General features: G+C 35.7%; 2 protein-coding genes across 7 annotated transcripts; both read right to left on the bottom strand.

The window, feature by feature from the left end:
* Positions 1-10: 10 nt before the first annotated feature.
* LOC111805778 (putative nucleolar protein 5-2) lies at positions 11-3,453 on the bottom strand. 2 transcript variants are annotated; one of them, XM_023691006.2, is made up of 9 exons: positions 3,297-3,453; positions 2,831-2,930; positions 2,528-2,569; positions 2,193-2,372; positions 1,931-2,095; positions 1,608-1,808; positions 801-1,298; positions 585-719; positions 11-507 (listed from the first exon to the last, which is right to left on the bottom strand). In XM_023691006.2, the coding sequence occupies exons 2-9, from the start codon at positions 2,906-2,908 to the stop codon at positions 157-159; spliced, it is 1,650 nt and encodes a 549-aa protein (XP_023546774.2). In that variant the 5' UTR covers positions 2,909-2,930; positions 3,297-3,453; the 3' UTR covers positions 11-156. The 2 variants fall into 2 exon arrangements, with proteins under 2 accessions (XP_023546774.2, XP_023546775.2); XM_023691007.2 differs by having other exon boundaries at positions 3,294-3,407.
* A 1,501-nt stretch (positions 3,454-4,954) lies between these two features.
* On the bottom strand, positions 4,955-20,150 carry PES1 (Esterase/lipase/thioesterase family protein). Of its 5 annotated transcripts, none has more exons than XM_087128215.1 (15): positions 20,129-20,150; positions 18,928-19,377; positions 18,406-18,457; positions 17,928-17,983; positions 17,019-17,177; positions 16,811-16,915; positions 15,701-15,807; positions 14,953-15,074; positions 13,968-14,076; positions 13,055-13,188; positions 11,912-12,281; positions 11,021-11,134; positions 9,960-10,045; positions 9,359-9,703; positions 4,955-9,246 (listed from the first exon to the last, which is right to left on the bottom strand). In XM_087128215.1, the coding sequence occupies exons 2-14, from the start codon at positions 19,340-19,342 to the stop codon at positions 9,403-9,405; spliced, it is 2,130 nt and encodes a 709-aa protein (XP_086984341.1). In that variant the 5' UTR covers positions 19,343-19,377; positions 20,129-20,150; the 3' UTR covers positions 4,955-9,246; positions 9,359-9,402. The 5 variants fall into 5 exon arrangements, with proteins under 5 accessions (XP_086984341.1, XP_086984338.1, XP_086984340.1 ...); XM_087128212.1 differs by lacking the exon at positions 20,129-20,150 and adding an exon at positions 19,738-19,882 and having other exon boundaries at positions 18,928-19,383; XM_087128214.1 differs by lacking the exon at positions 20,129-20,150 and adding an exon at positions 19,738-19,866.
* Between the last annotated feature and the right edge of the window lie 951 nt (positions 20,151-21,101).

Consider the following 21,101-nt stretch of genomic DNA (forward strand, 5'->3'; position numbering starts at 1 on the left):
AAGAAAGCTCTTCAACTAGAAGGAAGTTTTCCCCATGAGAATTAGAAACTGTAAGAATTTGGGGATTACATGAGAGATTTAGATGGAACTTCAAAAGTGCAGCGAACAACCAAATTTTACAGGCTATGCTAACAAAAATGGTTCCTTCCACAACTCTTAATCGTCACTTTTCTTCTTCTTCTTTTCCTTCTTCTTGCTCGGCTGCTCAGCTTCCTCTTCTTCGTCTTCTGCGTGCTTTCTCTTCTTTTTCTTCTTCTTTTCCTTCTCCTCACCACCATCTTCTTCTTCAGCTTGTTTCTTCTTCTTTTTCTTCTTCTTCTCGTCTTTCCCGGCATCTTCAACTTCAGGTTTCGACTTTTCCTCCTCCATTACTGTTTCCTCTTCTTCTGTCCTCTTCTTTTTCTTCTTCTTTTCTTTCTTCTCTTCACCAGTTACTGGAGCCTCTGATTCCACCTCATTAGCCTTCTCGAGTTTACCAAGCAATGAATCGGCTGCGGTATTATACGTCTACATAAAACAGAAAAGTCAATCATCCGTACAAACAAGTGAGAGTGGAGTTACAGATTTTGAAATGGCAATCAGACCTTAGCAGCAGTTATCAAGCCCCCGATGCTCTTCTTTCGGTCCTTGTCGTAGGCCTCGATTTTGGGTTTGCCTTTAGCCGACCCAGCAACATGTCCCAACTCTCTGCCCTCGAGGCTCCTTAACCTTGCTTCCAGCTGAGTAAGCATAGTGATTCAGACACTGGGTTCCATAGAACTTACAAAGACACAAGTGAGGAAAATACCGAGGAAAAATACCTTGGCACGATTTTCAAGTCCCATGGTGTTATCTTGGCCATCACCCAAAGCATCACACCTAATTGCCAGTGCAGTTTTGGCAGCAAGAGACCGAGAGATTTTTCCTTTGAGCTTTGGAGCTGCCTGGCCAATTAGGGATGCATGATAGATAAGACCATACTTGGGGGTTGCATGCTTTGTTTTCAGGGCTCTGAACAGAGCCTTCTCAGCTCCAAGAATTTGCACTGTGCTTCCAGGCTGCTTAGCAAGATTAAGTAAACTGCCACCATGGGCAATTAGGCGGGCACCAACGAGCTCTCCAACAAGTGCAGTCAAATTAGGAGCAATGGTGTTCATCCTACTTTTTAGATAATCATACAGTTGGGCTCTGTACTCGGAAAGCGAAAGGACCTGGTCACAGAGCTCTCTAATATTCATCAAGTCAAGTTCACTAACTTCAGTTCCCATTGATATCATACACGCCTCCTTCAGCTCAGTCTCAACCTCCTCTGACAATATCTAGAATGAAATATGCAAGAAAAATTAGTACGCCTACATTGGGAAACATCAAGTTCATTTTTTTGAAGCCACAAACACATTTCACTCCAACAAGGTTGGTCAAAGAGTTGACATTTTTCCCACTGGTCAAAGAGCTAGATAATGAGATAGTTCAAAACTTGTTCGAGTTTGAAAAATAGGTACACCAGATTTAAAAAAATGGCATGCAACAAGATACAGGTGACATCAAACTTCAACAAAGACCAAATATATAAATATGAGGGGTTGAACTTAGTTTGTTAAAGAAGTTCAAAAGAAAATGATACATACCTCAGAGAAATCGAGCTTGGCCGCATTGTCGCGGTTGCCCATAAATTTCACTGCCTTGGCATATTGGATGTTATCCTGAATAATTTTAGCAAGCTCTGGAAAATGCCAACCATACCACTCCCTAACACGCATTGCATAAGTATTCAACTCCTTGTCAAGATCATCAAGCAATCCAATAGCTTGTATGATCATTGTATCCACCTGAAATTAGTATAGAAAGTGAATTACGACAATTTGTTGGGAAAAGAGAACTAACAAATCAACAATAAACATCAATAAAAAAAGCCAGCAGCCATCAATCCCAAATCAGAAAAAGAACAAACCTTATCAGCACTGAACTTCAGTTTATACCTAGACAAACTATGAGACAATCCCAAGCTCATTGGTGCCAAATCTTGAACAGCTAGGCCAGATATGAGTTCGTTCAATTGATTTCTTAAACCTCTTACCAACTCCATAACAGAGTTGTTGTGCACACAATCTATTTGCTGCACAAAAACAAAAACAAAAAATGCACAACACTCATAAGTTATATCACTTTCATGAGGAACCAGTAAAACATAATTTTTAGAATAAGCAGCATACCAGCTTCTCTTTAATTATATTTCCAAGCTTAGAATCAGCAACACCCAAGGTTTCCCCATCACAGTTGGCTCGTAAAAACTTCCGCAAGCCTTTGCTAGGTTTGCTGTCAATCAATAACGTGGTAGCTTCCAAAGCTTCTGACATGTTTTCAAACTTAGAAAAAGCCTTCAGCTTCACCACCTAATATAACCAAAATGTTCAGGTCCTCAGCAACAGAGAATGAGGTGCAGCAAGCAAGCAAAAATATTAAAATGAAAGCGTTCAAATTGACATATTAGATGTCCTAATACAGTGCATTACTTGAATCGAGAAACCACGTTCGAAAGAGAGATTACCTGTCTAGCAGATTCGGCATTGGAAAAATCCTTCCACAAATCCTACATTCGAGGTAGTTTGAAAATCAAGATGCAGATACACATAAGGAAAACAATAAGTATACGCATTCATCAGATTGAAAGCCATCAGTAAACCACAAAGAGTGGACGGTGCATTTTCAACTTAACTCATACTTATAATTACAAAGATTGGGCAATCATAAGATTGAGAGACAACATAAACCACAAAGAGAAGTTATTTTTAAACATCCACCTTCAAATGAAACAAATTCAAAAACAGTATAATTTCCAAACATCACATACCTCAACTTTGGAAAGTTTTCCTTCATCCAAAACTTTAAACAGGGCAAAGCCCGCCGACGTCTCGAACAACACAAGCATATTGACGACCTCCCAAAGACACCTGAGAAATGCAACACCATTCCGATTGAACGTCAGTCAAACCATTCGCTTAAAACCCAAAATCCACAACTCCACAGTTCTTTCCACATTAAAACAGTATACACATTAGAAACAAAAAGAAATCCAATTCCAATAGTCACATTAGAATATCCAACGAGATACATCATTATCCTATTTCAAGAATCCAAAGTTCCTAGAAACTAAAATACTTCAACTCCCATGACCATTCAAGAAGCAACCCACCAAACTTCACGGCTACAGCAAACTATCGAACTTACTCATTAACGAAACTCAAAAGTTAGAAGCCATGAAAATACAGAGAGACGGAGAGGGAGAGAGAGAGAGAGAGAGAGATTTGCACTACTACCTTGACAAAGCTTTGCGTTGGGAGAGGGTAGAGGAGAAGAGAGAGGCTGAGACAGGAAGGGAAGCAAGAACTAGGGTTTAATGCCAAGAAGGGTTTGGGAAGAACGTTATATACAAATTTATATAGCAGTGTTTAAGAGCGGCTGAAAAGGGTTTTACTGAAGCTTGTCGGGGACATTTTAGGTATTTATAAAAATGTTATGCCTATTTTCGTCCATTAGTGGCAATGTATGTAAATTGAGTTTTTTAGGTTAAGTAAACCCATCATTGTCTCCACCCGATAGGAACTAGGAGATCGATCGATCCATCGATCTAAAGTGGAGGTGGCGATCGACTTTTGATCAAGGGTATGTATATATTATTAGTCAATGCTCACGATGAAAATGTCGGTTGATTGATTTTTTTATTGATAGTCGAGAATTCAAAACATTTCAGAATTATAATTTTGTTATTGAGACTGAATAATATGTGACGAGACTAAAAATTTAGTGATTATAATGATTATAGTCTAATAAAAATGATGGGAGTGATTGTTTTTAAGTTTGTGTTATATTGTTTCGTTAAATATATCAATTTTTTATATTAAAATTTAGATCGAGGGTAAATTTGAAGAGCAAAAATTGCTTCGTCTAAAAAAAAACATTATACGATGTGGAGTAAGTGTTAGATGAAAGTCACACATCGGCTAATTAAGAGAATAATCATGGGTGAGTCATTTTGGAGAATAATTAAGGAATACTATCTTCAATGGCGTGAGACCTTTTGGAAGCTCAAAGCAAAGTCACGAGAGCTTATACTCAAAGTGGACAATATCATACCATTGTGGAGAGTCGTGTTCGTCTAATAGTAAGCCACACATTTTAATACTTAAGTTAGTATCAAATTTGTGGAGAGTCGTGTTCGTCTAAGAGTAAACCTGAATGACTGATGATAGTTAGGTGGGCATGCATGTTTTGTGGTTCTTGGACCTATTTGTGGTATGGCTGACCCATGGGTCGTCCATGTAGGCTATGGCTGGCCATGGCTAATTCGTTGGGCTGGGGCCATTGGGTGGGCTCCTCTCTTTAGTAGTCATTCTATATGGCCTTAGCTTAGGTCTATTAGAGGCTCTTTGTAACGTCAAATACAAGTATCTCGATAAGAATTTGGCACCTGATGACTTTGACTTCACACGATTGAGCTGCTAAAAAGGAAAGTGCGTTTTGTTGGTATAGGTAATGATACGTTCAACGTCAACATAGAGAGTAAATCAACATTTCTATATCGTGAAAAATCCACGAACACGTAAATGTTTATAATATAAATAATATACCTTTTAGCTTATCTAATAAGTGTAAATGTTTATTCATTTAATCTAAATAATTTTTTCTAAAATTTTCATCCACATCCATATGAACTAAATCTAGTGGAATATTACATTAATCCAACATTAATCATAGTTTTACAATGATCGAATTTCTTCGAAGCATTATCCATTATAAAATAGCATAAGGGTTTATATTACTGGAGAATTTAACTGCATTCAAGCTCAGAAGATCTCTCACTTCCATTACATCGATGCAAAAATCGCAATAGAATTTTTCCAGAAACTTTTAGTTCATGGTCTAATCCACGAACATTTTACTTAAAACGTAGAAATTATTACTTCATACAAAAACCTTAAAAAAGAAAAGTTCCACTTCATTCATTTACAGAAAACAAAAGCACAAACTGACCCTTAACACAGTAGCTATATTTGCAAACTTAGTATTTTATGACTACATCCATGACAAAGTGCATACTCTTTTCACTAGGTTTCACACTGTTACACCTTTATACTTCCTTGCAGCCTCTTTGCAGTTAATGGTTGCTCCGTTGGCACTCGGCACCGGAGGTGGTACGTCGAAGTTCCCGAACCGACGTGCTGCTTCGTTGCTGTCAATAGTTTTTGTGTAGCCATCTTTCTTAGGATGATCTGGTGCGTGACAAGCATTGTTTTTGCAATAGGGAAGGTTTACAGCTTCTTTAAAGAACTCTATAGCCTTCTCAATATCATTCATTGGTTTACTTATCCTCATTTCATGTTTTACCTGGTCTTCTTCCATTTCGACTTTGACTAAGAGTCTATTGAACTCTGTTGGGCGATTAAGAGCGGGGCGACTTGGATGCCGAATCCCTTTATCATGGTGAAGTCCATAAGACTTCACTGGTTCAGAGTTCTTGGTATGGCTATATTGAAAGCCATCCCTTGAATTTGAGTAAAATTCTTCAGTATATGTCTCAGTTGTAGTAACATACCTTGGTCTGGGCAGAACGACGGTAGGAAGTCGTCTTCCTCCGGCATCGACATGAGCTGGTTTGTATTTGGGATCAGGGATATGGCTTGTTGTGTTCTTTTCTTCCTGTTGTGGTTCTAAGTTCTTGTTGTCGGGGCGACAAAAGAAACCATATCGAAAATCGGCCATAGCCTAAATGAGTCCGAGGTACTCACTCTTTATGCCTTAGAGACCTTGTGGTTGTGGTTTTACTTTCTACTTCTAACAGGTTTATTATATAGGCAGTTCAGACTGAGCATATAATCTTTCTAGACTTTTAGCCAGCATATAGCTCACGGCTTCCTTGAGTGCATCCATGAAATTACGGGTCAAGTTCTTGAATTGACTAAGGATATGAAAAGAACCTGGCTTTACTTTATTCAAGAAGTTAAGCCAACAATTTTAGCAAGCATGAAATTTTCTTTAGCATAACACAACTGGTTAAAACATTATTGTAAACTATTATAGCTTAAGCTTTTGGGTTAAACGTTAATTTAACCTTGCTAATCATCCAAGAGAATTAGTGTGAATTTAAACGAAGTCAATGTGTGAGATCCCACAATGGTTGGTGAGGAGAACGAAGCATTCTTTATAAGGGTGTGGAAACCTCTCCCTAGCATACGCGTTTTAAAAATCTTGAGGGGAAGCCCGATAGGGAAAGCTCAAAGAGGACAATATTTGTTAGCGGTGGGCTTGAGTGTGAGATCCCACATCGGTTGGAGAGGGGAATGAAGCATTCTTTATAAGGGTGTGGAAACCTCTACCTAGCAAACTCGTTTCAAAAACCTTGAGAGAGATCCTGAAAGGAAGAGTCAATATCTGCTAGTGGTGGACTAGGGTTGTTACATTTAGTAAGCCACTCCGATAATGAATTCGGCAAACATAAAGCTAAACCAAAGGTTTTGAACAAAAGGTTCCACCCCCTCAGGGAAAAAGGACGTCAAAGGAAAAAATGGTCCACATTTTCATTGGCCCCTAATACACAAACGACGAACCGAGGGAGAAAGCGTCGATGCTCCGAACTTCCTTTCGATTCTGTCATGTGTATTCAAACTTAATATGAATCCGACATTTCCTCTACTTGTGGACTTGAAAATTTGTTGTTGTTTGGAGTATTTGGACTGTGTTAGATTAGAACCCCTTGCCCCTTGTTTTTTTGTCTGACTCCTTTTTTTCTTTTTGGGCTCCTTTTGTATATCTTTACATTCCTTTCATTCTTTTTCAACTAAACTTCCGTGTCTTATAAAAGAAAAGTAAAAGGCTCAACAGGACGGAATCAATATTAATAATAGAGAAAATTTCAAGTATTTGAACACAGGATCTCCCATTCTCATACCAAGTTAAATAACTAATCAACCCGAAAAGCTAAAGGTAACAGGCTATAATAAACATAACCAAATCAACGTGAGCATAACTCAACTAGTTTATGCATATACTTAAACTAAACTAGTCAAACTACGAAAAATAATCTCTATTCATCATATGAGCGAAGTAAGAATCCCGTAGTGTTTGCAATCAAATACATAACTAAGAATGGTATTAGCTATATTGAATTCATATCACATTGAATGTAATGAACAGCAATAATTTGGAAAGAACCTAGAAATGAATCTCGAATGAGGACGATGAATTTCGATAAACAGACAATATCAGGATAGATTATAAAATCAATATTTCACAATTTATAGATATGTTTCTGATCTCTTTTCATGGAAAAATTACTCCTGCAAATATCCAAGATAATCCTCTGTGAAATTGCACCACGTCATTTTAAGGATCAATTCCCCCCCACTAAGAAAAAAGATAAGGAATCACATTCTTCTAATCTGGGTTTCTTCTGATTAGAGACAACCTCCACTGAGCAGAGAATAAAATGGCTTGCTTAATCATAGATTCTTTAATATGTTATTGGTGCAAGAAGGAATAAAAAAAAAACCCCACTCATCCTAATCTTCTCGAATCGACACTATTGTAGATACATTCTAATCCTTGGTATATTATGTTGGTTAAACGCTTGCATCTAATTCTGTTAAGAAGATTATCCCTAATTTATCTGTAAAAGCATTCAGACTTTGGTGGTGTTTTAAGATAAGGTTCTATATCCAAACTCCTGCAATGTCATTGCTTCTCTGATTGATATTGTAAATCAGAACTTCTTGGATTAAATCAATAATTAAGGCCATACACAAGGAGAGGGTTAAGAGTATATATAAAAGATTAACTATTTTCAATCAATTTAAACTTTTACGTCTAGTTGTGACTTTACAGAGTATCAAAGTAAAAAGGTCACTGATGTGTTATGTTAAAAGCCAAGTAAGAGTTACATTTTCATCTATTTATTGGCTGTCCTTCAGTTCAAAACAAGTGGAAAATTTTGGCTGGTATCATTTTTTCTACCTCGATTATTGCAGGTCACAGAAGCTAGATTGGTGTGGCATCATTGGGCCTTTTCTTTGGATCTTAGGGCAAGAAAGAAATATATTATGGACATTATTTTCTTTACTGCTTTTCATTGGGCTAAATGTACATCAAAGTTTAAAGATCAAAGCTTACTACTACTCTTAGTCACTAGTTGGAGATCCTTCTTATTTCATTCCTCAATGAAACAGTGATACTGTCCTCTTTGGGCTTTCCCTCAAGGTTTTTAAATAACATCTGCTAGGGAAAGGTTTCTACACCCTTATAAAGAATGCTTCGTTCTCCTGCCCAATCGATGTGGGATCTCACAATCTCAACCCTTATGTGAGGTGAAGTGTAAAGAGATTAAAACATACCCTAACCTATTAGAGTAGATTTGAAAACATTAACTATATCATGAGTCATTTGATTAAGTTTTTGGATTTAGTGGTGATTTAACATGGCAGTAAAACTCAGCATTCCATTCACAAATGTTGTAAATAGTTTATGCATTGAGCTTTGTAAATAGGTCGTCTAGTGGTGATCAAATAACTTTCACTTTAATATGTCAACTACAATAAAGGTGGTGGTTTAATCAACCGGACTACAATCCAAAGTAAATTAGAGAAATAGCTTAAACTTATCACTTTTCAACGTTAGGTTCTGGTCTAACCATCTGATCTTGCTGAGTTGTAAAAGAGATTCAACAGCTTATGATTAAACTTTTACCAATATTCTAATGAGGTTTCGAGAATAAATATGTAAAGCAAAGCAGAGTTTGACACATAACAAATCAAAGGTGGAGTTAATGCTTCTAGAAGGTATGGAAACTTCACCAACACGAGTTGCTGGGTTAGCACCTGATATAAGCAACTTCTAGGAGTTTTTTATATTAACAAGGCCAGTAACAATCTTTTTATTGAACTTATCCAATTCCAAATATTCAAATCCAGGAAACAGGGAAGCTTCCAATAGCTATGTAATTTAATAGAAAAAAAATGGGAAACAAGAATAAGCTAAAAAAATACAAGGTGACTTTTTTGTGTGTGGTTCAATCAGAGTTCGGATTTCCTTTGTGTTTCTAATTGTTTTTAGTATAGGCATCTTCTTCAAGCTGGGATGGGAGAACAAAACCAAATTCAAGCTCATAATTCGTACCCATTGAAGGCTTCTTCCAGACCACGACTTGACATATTGGGATGGAATTATTTGAAAGCAAACCTCCAACAGTCCAACCTTGGATAGAATGGTTGCATCCAACTGCAGTATCAAAATACAAACATAGACATAAATACCTCTATAAAATTGTTTTTTTTTTAAAAAAAAAAATTGAATGAGCGTTTAAACTTCACAGAAAGGAGGAGACAGTAACTTGTTACTAATAAAAGACCAGGCATCGCCTTCAAGAGTCATTTCTCATGGGTCAAATGAAGGAACTTCATGTTGAGAGGCATGAAGGGCTTTATACACCGTTCTGTCAATAAAGCTTCGGTATGGATCCTCCTTCCGCTTCTTAATCAAGTAAGCTAAACTATGTTCGACTTCAGATTTAACCTGATTATACAATTGGTTTGCATTTTTCTTGTCCTTCAGGATTTCCTCTCTTCCTTTTGTTTCTATTGGCTTACCAAACAGGTAGTAAAAACGACCGGGTACCTTGGGCAAGAGCAACGGGAGGAAAAGATCCGGATTACCAACCTCTCCACTATCCGTGTCCCTGAAATTCACAGTATATTCAACACCCAGACTGACAAATGAACGTCAATTTACATTTGTAATGCCCGTTTTTCCAAGAAGGAAAATAATAAGCCGTATAGCAAAGTCCAAATGTATACCCTTTTAAAGGAGAAAAGAATATATTGATAGATTAAATGAACAAATAGAGGTGAGAACGACCCCGTAGAGATGAAAAGGCAAAAATGTAGATAAATAATATAAGCAAATCATACACAGTGATGATGAAGCACAGTTACCTCACTTTAGCAGAATTCTGATTTGCCTTTCTGATGTTGTCATTAATTACAGGAATTTTCATCAGATCATTATAATCTAAAATCAGCTGCAAATACGAAATAAGAAGATAATGATAATGATAATTATAACTAGAAAGGTAGTAATAACAATAAAATTTATTTTCAAGCATTAAGATATAGACAAGCTTGCACCAATTTTTCTCTAATTAACAAGTTTTACGATTTTTTTTAATGAGAAACTGAACAAGTTTCACGCTTTCAGAACACTCATTTGCTAAACCAGAAAATTGAGTTCCCTCCTAAATTTCCATGAAACTTAAAATTCATCCTTTCATTTATCTATGACAGAGATGACAATGATCCCCTTCTGGACACCAAGACGACTTCAATACACTGCATAGCCCTGCCACCGACAGGATCAGACAAGAAAAATATGCACGTCTCTGAAGGATGCCCCTGGGTTTTCAGCCCCAAACTCTTTGCCCATTTGGCTCCTTGTTTGAGATGAGGGGGTTGGGATAGGATAGCCTTACGGCATTTGGTTAATTGTTTTACAAACTCACGTTATAGTGCTAGTTAAATCCAGTTTTTCTAATTTCTCATCCTGCAGATTTAGAAAAAAGTATTAAAAATTTTAGGAGGAAGGCAACTTGAATATAGCGCAACTGATTAAGTAATATATGCTTGACAAAAGGTAAGAGGTTTAAATCTCCATCCCTGCGTGTTGTGGAATTACAAACAAACAGTAGAAAAATATTAACTATTATTAGGATAATAAGGGGCATATTTGTCATGAACATTAGTTAAAAGGAGTTGGTTAGTAAAACGTCGTTATAAATAGGGTGGGTATGGGGGTGAAGGCAGATAGAATTTGGAATGTGGTTATTTTGGGAGAGTTCAGCTCTCTCAAAGTGCTTGAGAGGGCTTTTTGTATATTGTAATACAATTTCAGTGTTATTTTCTTTCTCGCTTCAAGAATAGGGTCCTATCAAATTTCTTATGCTTGAGCTACGAAATGGTGAGTGAACACTATCAAATCAAGGACTGGGAATTGAACTTACTTGTGCTATATCATCTTCTCCAACAGCACCAAACGGAACAATTGTAGCCCCAAAACGAGCAGCCATTCTCACAAATTCCTGTTGTTTTGGCCAGAACAGCTTATACTCTTCACCCTGTAAAGTTTTCAGAGGAAAAATGAACATTGGAAGCCTAATTCTCAACCATTATAGAAAAAGTTACAAAATAGATCATTTTGACTCAACAAAGATACCACCACAACCGACTTATGCCCACATCTTCAATGACAAAGGGAAGTCCTTTCGTAACTTTATGGATCTTCTAATTTGACTCTCAGCTGGTGTAAAAATTCTCAATACTTCACAATTACTGTTTATCTTCTTTAATAACTAACTGGAAGTGTTTTCTGTAAGCCCCTTTGGCTTGGGACTATTCACCAAGTCTTCGAATTATTTCATCTTATAAATGAAATGATAGAATGTTTCCCATAAATCCACCCCCTGAAATTCAACAGCTGAATCATGGAAAACTGAAGTACATGAAACGTTAAGTTGATGCAACTACATAGTCTCCTGCCCCTTTGGTTGCAATAAGTCCTCTTTCCAATTGTCATCTTATCCAAAGCATTAAGCTGTTTAATGTCGAAGCATATCCATCATATATTACTTCAATACACACATCTGGCGACCATGGGATTCACAATCGGAACTTCTAAAGATGATCCTCCAGATAGAACAGTTATCGTCATTGTTCTTACAATGTAAAGGAGTATATCACCTTAAATTGTTTTTCCATTCTACTTTCCAGTAATTATGACGTAGAGAAGATGTTAGAAGAGCTGCATGGAGTGTTATCTCTCTGACAGCATAAGTTGTCGCTCTCTATTAAACTGAATTTTTTTTGGGGAGGTGGAAGTTAGGAACTTGAAGTACCTTGTAATGAAGAGCCTCGCGTGCACCCCCAGGATAGAGGAGAACATGTGCTTTTTCTGCTAACAATTTGTATAGATTGTTAGCAGTGACAGGTACTGCACCAAATAATTTCACCCAGTCAACCATAGAAATTTCAGAAGATTCAGACTCGAGCCTTCCCAAGAACAATTCTGGATGTGCTATTCCACGAACCACGAGATTCTTCTCTCTCATGAATCCTTCAACTAAAGGAGAAAGCTCCATTCCTAATAAATTGTGATAACCTACTAGCAACACGGGACCTTGATTAGGAACTCCAGAAAGACCTTGGACTATAGTTCCATCTCCCAAAGTTGAGAACATCGTAGAACCAGTGAGAAAATGAAATAGTCTGCAAAATACACGATAGCCTTTAATAGTTTTCCTTTCTGCCTACAGAAGTAAATCTGAGGAGAAAGTTAACAGGTTGGTCCATGCATGGTGTAGTGTAGCAAAGCCCAGCCAAGCCAATTATATGCTATGACCAGTGTACTTCAAGTGTATTAGTGTCAATCTAAAAGTTATTTATAGCAAAATCATGTTCATCAGCATCATATATTCTAAGTAAGAGTTTCTCCAGATTTGCGTGAGCAAACTATGCAAATTAAGAGTTTCATGAGGCTTCAGTTGGTTTGATTAGTTATTTTTTGTATTGTCCATGAGTATTCTTTAACAAAAAAAAAAAAAAAATGAAAAATTGTTTTTTTTTTCATTAAAGAAACGAACACAAAAAATCAAGAAAAGATGTAAACAATGAATATAAACTAATCCAAAAAAAAGGTAATTGTTCTTTATGTCCGCACATATTTGAATATATCACAAAATTATTCACCTAAAATGAAGGTGGCTACAAAATCTCCTTCTAATTAATATTGATTTTCGCAGGCTGGGTCTCCCACAAAATTTTGAATTCACAAGTGAGGGAGAGTGCAAAAGTACTGATAAAAAGATGAAATTTACTGTGACCTATTAACTTAAAAAAATTTCTTTTCAGTTGATTGGTGTTGGGGTATTAACATACATATTATACCACATGAATTTGACCAATTTTCATGTACACAATTTCTGCCTACAGCAGCTACCAAGAGAGGGAGTGAAATAAGCAACAATTGATATAAAAATTACCCCGTCACTTCAGTAAAAGCATATTTGTACTCCGCTAAACTGGGCGGAAGATAATCCGAAATAACATCATGCTTTCTTGATCGACGATACTTGTAAGTGCTTCTAATTATTGTGAACAAACCAATACCATCTTCCTGTTACATGATACCATGGTGAAAAGTCATATGATTTTACTTGAAACATAGAAAGAAAAGTGCGTAATAAGCTTGCTGCAGCTCTCTTTTACAGCATTTTTTTTTTTTTTTTATCAGAAGCAAAAACATTTGTGTTAATTTGAATGAGACAAGGGAATACTAAAGAATTAGCGTAAACAAAGCTCATAGAGCAAATAATTTTTTTTATTATTTTATTAAAAGAGAATATTTTCATTGAAGTACTGAAAACAGACTAATGGTTAAGAGTATAAATTCCAAATGGTAAAAGTAAAACATAAGTCAAAAAATATAAACAGAAGCATCAAAACTAATTAGAAACAAAGACTTCCCAATTCAACCAAACATCATGCAAAGAAGCAGCAGAATAGAAAGGAGCAACATTGTGAAGCTTTTAGTTTAGCCAACTCAAACCGATCAAACCACGATTTCCGAACATTCTCGAAGATACAATGACTTTGCTCTAACCAATTTTCAGAAATTAAAGCATTCGTTGCATTAGACCAAAGTATTTGAGCTTTTGGAGGCAAGGAAAGCCCAATGAGGAGTCGAAGAATGTTGGCCTTTGAATTGAAAAAAAACCAAAATTTGAAACACCGAGTTCCAGCCAAACAGCATATTTTGGTTCTTAAAGATCGGAGAATATAATGTATTTTTTATAATTTCCTAGCATGAATGAGGATTTTTCTTTTAAACCTGGCGCTAGTATATGTTTTCTACCAGCAAATCATCATAGTGTTCTCTACCCTAGTTTCACATACCAATAATAAGGTGTGCCCATTTTCCTTGAAATAGCGTACTGTACAATTCTGTAATGACTTCCGAAGTCGTTGGGCTTCATCTCCACTTGGGACCATGTTATCCTTGCCACTGAAAGACGTAACAAATTTTAATTATTATAAGAATGTTGGACCAACTACGAAACAACACTATTCTGATTATTGAGTAAGATGATTGACAATTTAAAATAAAGCAGAACTCGAGCAGAATTATTTTAGCAGGAAGTGGTTCATGATAGAGAAAGGATAGGAACCCAACTTGAGATCGAAAGTTGCTGAAACTGTGCTACAAGATCAGAGAAAAAAAATACACGAGTAATAGCTTTCCGAGAGGGCCATTTCTTTCCAACAAAAACTTCCCAAGTTATTGTTTAACTCTACTTTTTTAACGCTATCTATAACCAAACTTTCCTTGATCCTTGATCCTGTCGGCCATCTAATCCACTGTCTTACAGCACACCACCGTATATTGAATAAGGTTATGTTAGCTAATCTAATGGAGGCTGTGGGAACGGAACTAAAAAAAAGTTCAACAAATGATGCAACAAATTAAGGTATTTGTGGCGTTGTATTTAATACACCACTCAAACCCTTCTATATTTACATTCCGTTTCGTCCTCCACAAGGCAAGGAGGGTAGGTTAATTTAGCGAGTTGAGGTTTGTGCTATTTTTGGGGCCTTTGGAGAGAAAGAGGAATGATAGAATCATCAAAGGGCTTGAGAGAACTTCGAGTGGTGTTTCATCCTGGTTCTATGTAGCCTTTTTGTAATTACCCTGAGATCTTGTTTTACTCGATTGGAGGCCCATTTTATAGTTTGTCCTTTTTTTTTGTGGACTTTAATTTTGTATGCTCTTGTATTCTTCCATTTTTATTCTCCATGGTAATTTAATTATTCATCCAAAAGAAAAAAAAAAAAAAAAAGCTACCACTAACAACCACACACACACTCAGTTCTGGGTAAAAACCTAGCAAGCACAAGTACTTCGGCATTAACAGCATGGAGACGAGAATTTGCATAAGCAGCAGCTGATTTGAGCAGCTTCAGCTTCCAAAGAAGGGTATCCTTCGGTATAATGCTAGCCAAATCCTGAAAATAGAAAGGAAGAGAAAAAAAAAATTCAAATCGATCATGTAAGAAAATTACAATGCCAAGGGCAAAAGATATGATAAGTTAGTTTAGATTACTACAAGTAAACCTATTACTGCATTGCCTTATAGAAAATTCCCAGCTACAATGCATGGCTTGAAGTTATAATAAACCAACTTACACTTTAGGATATAAATAAGGTTGAATATATAAATACACCCAAAACTTGGTATGGCTTAATTTTAATTTTTCAAGAAAAAAAAAATCTCATCTTGTATTGTATTGTATTGTTTCCAATACAATGCATGGCTTGAACTTTTATCACAAAATGCATTAAGACGGTCAAACTTTTCTATTTCTAAAATAGAATCTACTTAAGAAAGATATTTAAGAAAGGATAGAGATGGGAAGAAACGTAAGCAGCAGCAAACTAGGCAGAAAATTCTGTGTTTTGAGGGTGAAAAGAACTATGAGATGGAAAGCTTATCCATGATAGTAAGGGGCACATCAGTATATACTTTTTCTTTTAAAGGCAGTCCCTTAGGAGGCATTTTAGAAAGAAATATTTAAAATGCACAGTTTACACTGTAACCAGATTCTAAAAAAAACCATCATATCCTCCTTACCGAAAGATAGGGTAGTAAAGCAGTCAAGTTCTGTGACACTTTTTCTAATTTCTGCATTGGAGGAAGCTTACTTTCAACATTCACTGTTGACATTTTCAACGGGTCACCTGGTGTAGAAGTAGAGACAGTTATAAAGTTACATCCGAAAGAGAATTCCAGGAATCTTTACACTGCACCAAACTACCAAATGCGTAAATCTCATTCAAACAAAAATGACACAGGAAAAAGGTCAAACAAATTTTCTCAAGAAAAATATTAATTATATAAAACGCAGAAACGTTTTGTAGGCTATAACTGAAATGAAACAAAGAATTTCAAAAGTTTTTGCACTAGTGTGCAGATCTTTACTTCATGATGGTACTACTATAGAACAGCAAATTATTTTGTAGGTATCCTCCTTTGATTCTTCAAGATTGGAGGGCTCTTCTGTCATTAGCTCTTCAGGGAGGGGATCCTCTCTTCCCCTGCCCTTTAGGTTGTCTCTTTTGTTTATATATATACAACTTCACGTTTCTTAGGGGGGAAAAAAAAAACTTTAAGAAGATGAGTTTTTAATTATTAACCTTCCCATATAATTATTTCTTCTCTGTAGGAATAATTTACCCCAAAAGAACAATCATCACCCTCCCTCGGTCCATTCCCACGTGACAAGGAAACTAGGCGGCAAACTCAGTAGCCGCAACCTTAGATTCTTCAAATTGACCCTAGCAATTCCTTATTGTGAAGGTAGTAAGAAGTAAAAGCAGTGATGAGTGAAGCATTGGGGACAGGCACTGCAATTCTCCACCATTCTATTATTAGTGAACTCAATACTTGGTGAGATCAATGGTATGCCAGAAGGAGGTCCTTTTCTTAGCGAATCTCCAAAGTCTATAAGAGCAACAATCTTTTAACAGAAATTGACAATATATCAGGCACCAAACCTCCATCTTTACGATGTCTTAGGGGACATACTCGTCAACATCCAAGAAAACAGCGATCATGTATCTGATCTTCAGCAATAGTATGGTTGGCAGGATGAATGAAAAACAAAGGGTCGGTGCTAGATTTCCAATAATATATCTTATATACCTAAAGAAAAAAACAGACAATAAGTAGCAATCTACTTACCCATAACAAAACTAAGAAGATAGGGAACTGTTTCATGCAGTCCATCAGGCATAGCTTCTAACAACGGAAGTAAGGGCTGCAATTGAGACCTGCCAAAAGATGTAGCTAGTGGAAGACCATAAAACTGTCAGACTTGCTGAAAAGCGCATGACCCTAACAATGTCGTGATTACATGAACTTGAAGTTAAACTGCCAATACGAAACCAACCTGGATTTGCTAAAATCAGAACAAGGTCAATATTTGGATTACGTGAAGCCACTGCAAGTGCTAAGCATCCTCCAAATGAGTCCCCAACTAAATAAATCGGTTTCTTTGGGGAAGAAGCATGCTCTGACCTGATAGTTTCTTCAACAAGCTTCACAAGTCCTTCAGATAACACAAGTCTGCTTCATCAGCAGTATATATAAATGTCTAGCAATTAATGAATAATAATAATAATGAAGACCTTACCAAGTTAAAAGTTTTATGTGCAGCCACAAATCTATACGAGTTCCCTAAAAACTACAGGAACTTAGATCAATAATTCCAATATACCTATCTTCAGTTAATTCTTGATTATGTCAATGGTCTACATCAAATAGCAAAGAATTTGACTTGATATCATTACTCTCTGGCTAAGAATCATACTCAGGTGATACATGGCTAGGAAAAAAATTACCCACTCAATTTCTCCGGGAAAGGTTGAATACTGTTTTCAAACATCGTATCTTATATTTTTCATCTGTTGATATTAACATTAACTAGATAGCTTTTTTATTTCCGTTGTAACTCTATTTATTCACATTCTTGTAGAGTTTGTACTTTGAACAAAAATCTATTTTCAGTTATTCTGTGAAAAGTTTAATTTGTTGTTTAAAAAAAAAGTAGTTCCATTTTAACTTTTCTTGCCAGATCTTGTATTTTTTAGTCAGTTTACCCTCTGTTACTATTATTTACTCTTTCGACAGAATTGGTCAAATCAGTTGGGACTACTTGGGTTAGTTTTATGTTTTGCCCCGTTTGTGGACTTTATATGGCGGGTTCGAGGTTATAAACATATCATCAATTGAAAAAAAAGTTGAGATTTGTGTTTTGAAGAAAAAAAAACTTATCTAGCCATTAAGAAAAAGTTTAAACCTTCAAATGGTGTTCGATCTTGAACAGGAATATGTAGGCACCGAACTTCGAAAGCCCTGCGTCAAAAGATTGCTACTTTAATGAACAAACTATACTTACAAGTGAAAAAAATGTCACCAATTCAAACATATTTATTATCCTATTCATAAATCAAATATAAAATGACAGAACATTTATCCAAAATTGGGGTTCATTTGTTCGTTCTTACACAAATCTTCCTTTGAAATTCTTAGGAATTTTTTTTATCCTTTTTATATTATAAAAGGAACATGCATCTCTCTAAAAATCACATGGAGAATTGAGAACAAGATAGTTCATGCTTGCAACAATCTTTAAGTCACATTTAAAAGATTCATGTTTCAGTTCCCAAGTAAATTTAGTTTGCATTGTTTTGTTGGTTCATTTGCCACTCCACCAAAGAGCCAGATGCAAATTTCATCGAGTATCAATTCAACAGTATGAGAAGTGAATGGCTTACTTCCCGAGGGCTTTATGATGCATGATAAGGCCACATCCAGTGCCATCCAGTCCTACAGAGTACAGAACCAATACCAAATCCTAATTAGACAAAAACAATTCATTGAAAGTTGTAAAAAGAATAAAGCATGTGTTCAAAGATTAAGCATACAACTAAATAGACAAACAACCCTGTTTGTCGATTTTTTCCCCTCTGAACAGAAGCAAAGGAAACTTAGACAACTGCTTGGATGTATTTTCTAGAGGACAAGAACTATTTGCTATAATTCTTTCGAACGAGGTATTAAGAGCTCTAATTCTTTGAAGTTTTATTTTTAAAAAACCGTTTTGTACATATTCAGTTTCAATTAAAAACGCAGAAAAAAGCCATAATATTTTATTTATAGCCACAGATGACAACATATCATATTTTATACATTCAGCCATTCCATATTTTAAATATTGGAATTAGTTTTTCAAATACAAAAGCTCAAAACACCCTTTTCTGCAGTTTTGAACTTGTCAGCAAGAGCAGAATAATTACCAGGTAAAAACAAAAGAACTGGAGAACCCTTTAATGGGGATCCAGCTGCAACAGGGCAAAACCAACGAGGCAGACCGCCATCAGGATGCTGAGTAAAATCCTTAGCGGCAGCAAAGTAATCTTTCACAGTCACAGTCCCATACCCATCATCCCAAAATGGCTCCAACTTCTCTGGAACATCATCTCTCAACTTGATCTTCTTCTCTGCAGCTTCAGACTTTAACCCCCCATTGCCCTTATCTATTGAAGACCAACTTCCTTCCTTCGCCCCAACCAGAGAAGCTCCATTCACCACAGCTGAAACTGAATCAGCTGAAGCTCCACTTTCACTTCTAACTCGCACTCGCCATGAATTCCTACTCCTTTGAACTGAAGCTCCAAACAATGACACCCCAACGCCTAAACAAGCTGCCATGGCTTATGCAAGCAATGAGATAAGCCAGACCCTTTCTGCAGCTTCGAAAAAAACAAAACAACTTCAAGATCCTACACTTCCCACTCCCCAGAACAGCTTAAATAAAGCAATCATTAAGTTCCCAAAGAGAAAAAGAGAAAATCCCTCTGAACTCTCGAATTAAAACAACACAACCAACACGTTCTGCGTTCAGCTGAGAACAAAATGAATCACAAGAGAGTCGGCAACAAAAAGGGTAAACACAGATTTCCAGAAATATCACGAATATTTGAACTAGTCGGGAGAAAAGAAACAAAACAAAAAGAGGAAGTTTAAGGGGTTGGGGTTGTGAACTAGAGTGAGAATAAAAATAGAATTAAACTCGGGACCTGCAAGATGATAATATTAATTCATACCAACTGTACTGACGGCAGTAACTTGCTATTACAGAGAAAACTATCACCGAAAATCACCAAAAATATCGGCAACACCAACCATACAGTGGCCATACCGGGAAAAAAAGATATTCATTATTCCTAATGCACCATTGTCGAGGTCGTGAAATTATCGATATACCGCCGATATTTCTATCCACTAAATTCAAAATTCTCTTGGAACACGTATGGAAGAACTGTTCGGAACCAGACAAAAACAGGGAAAGTAGAAGGGACCTACATTTCACAGTCACATTCATAATTAAGCAATGAGAACCCTACGAATTACGCGTGATGATCGGAATCACATACATACATAAACAACAATGCATTGGGAAAAGCAAATAAAAAAGTGCGAATAAAGTAGAATTACGTGCAGCATTGTTCAACGAGCTTGAAATTATGAACAATTGTCGCCTCATGTGAGTCCAATAGAGAGAGAAACAGGAATAATGGGCCGCTGGTAGCCATTACCAGCAAGCCACGAGATCTTGGTTAGCTCGCGCTAAATTTCAACCACTCATGAACTGCGTCACAAACGTCTTATCAAAGCTTTTCTGAGATTATATGGTTATTATCTTATTATCAAGTTGCTCTCAAACAAAAAATAGAAAGAAGATATTTGTGTGTATATTTTAAATAATTATGAATATTTAAAATTTTTAATGACGTTAAAATAAATAAATAAAAGTTTTGGATTTAACTCGGATTTATTATTAATTTTATATTTTATATTTTTATTTACTATATAATTATATATACGTATTTTTATTTAATTTTTGTAATGATTTTTTTATTATGTATTCTCAAATAACTTAAAATAAATTTTTAATTATTTAGAAAGTAATTTTTCAAAAGAGATACTCAAATTAAATGTTTGAATTTAAATAAATATATATTTTAAAAACTAATATTTTACTTCGTTTAAAAATAACCATTTAAATAAATAACTCAAATAATTATGGTTGGGTTACGTTAGATTTATTATTTAATAAAGTTTATTAGTATTAAAATTTTTACAAGGGTTTTAAAATTTTCTCGATGTATAAACACTCTACTTGTAATTAAGATTTTATTTTTAATTATTTTTATTAGGATTTATGATGTGAGTTTTCGTAAAAGAATTAGCATATGGAAAATTTTAATTTTGTTAACAATATTATAGATTTTCCAAATAATTTTTTAGGCCGAGAAATTAAATTTTCAATTTTATATTGGTAATTAGAGTTTTATGTACGAATGAAAAGGCTTATTGAGGTACAATTGATTAAGGGTATTTTTACGAAGAGCGTAAATAAAGGCTACTTGCATAAACTATAAGTACAGGATATCAATAGCAACAACGG

The sequence above is a fragment of the Cucurbita pepo genome, chromosome 11, assembly GCF_057944985.1.
Source record: "Cucurbita pepo subsp. pepo isolate OVF chromosome 11, ASM5794498v1, whole genome shotgun sequence".
Lineage (NCBI taxonomy): Eukaryota > Viridiplantae > Streptophyta > Magnoliopsida > Cucurbitales > Cucurbitaceae > Cucurbita > Cucurbita pepo.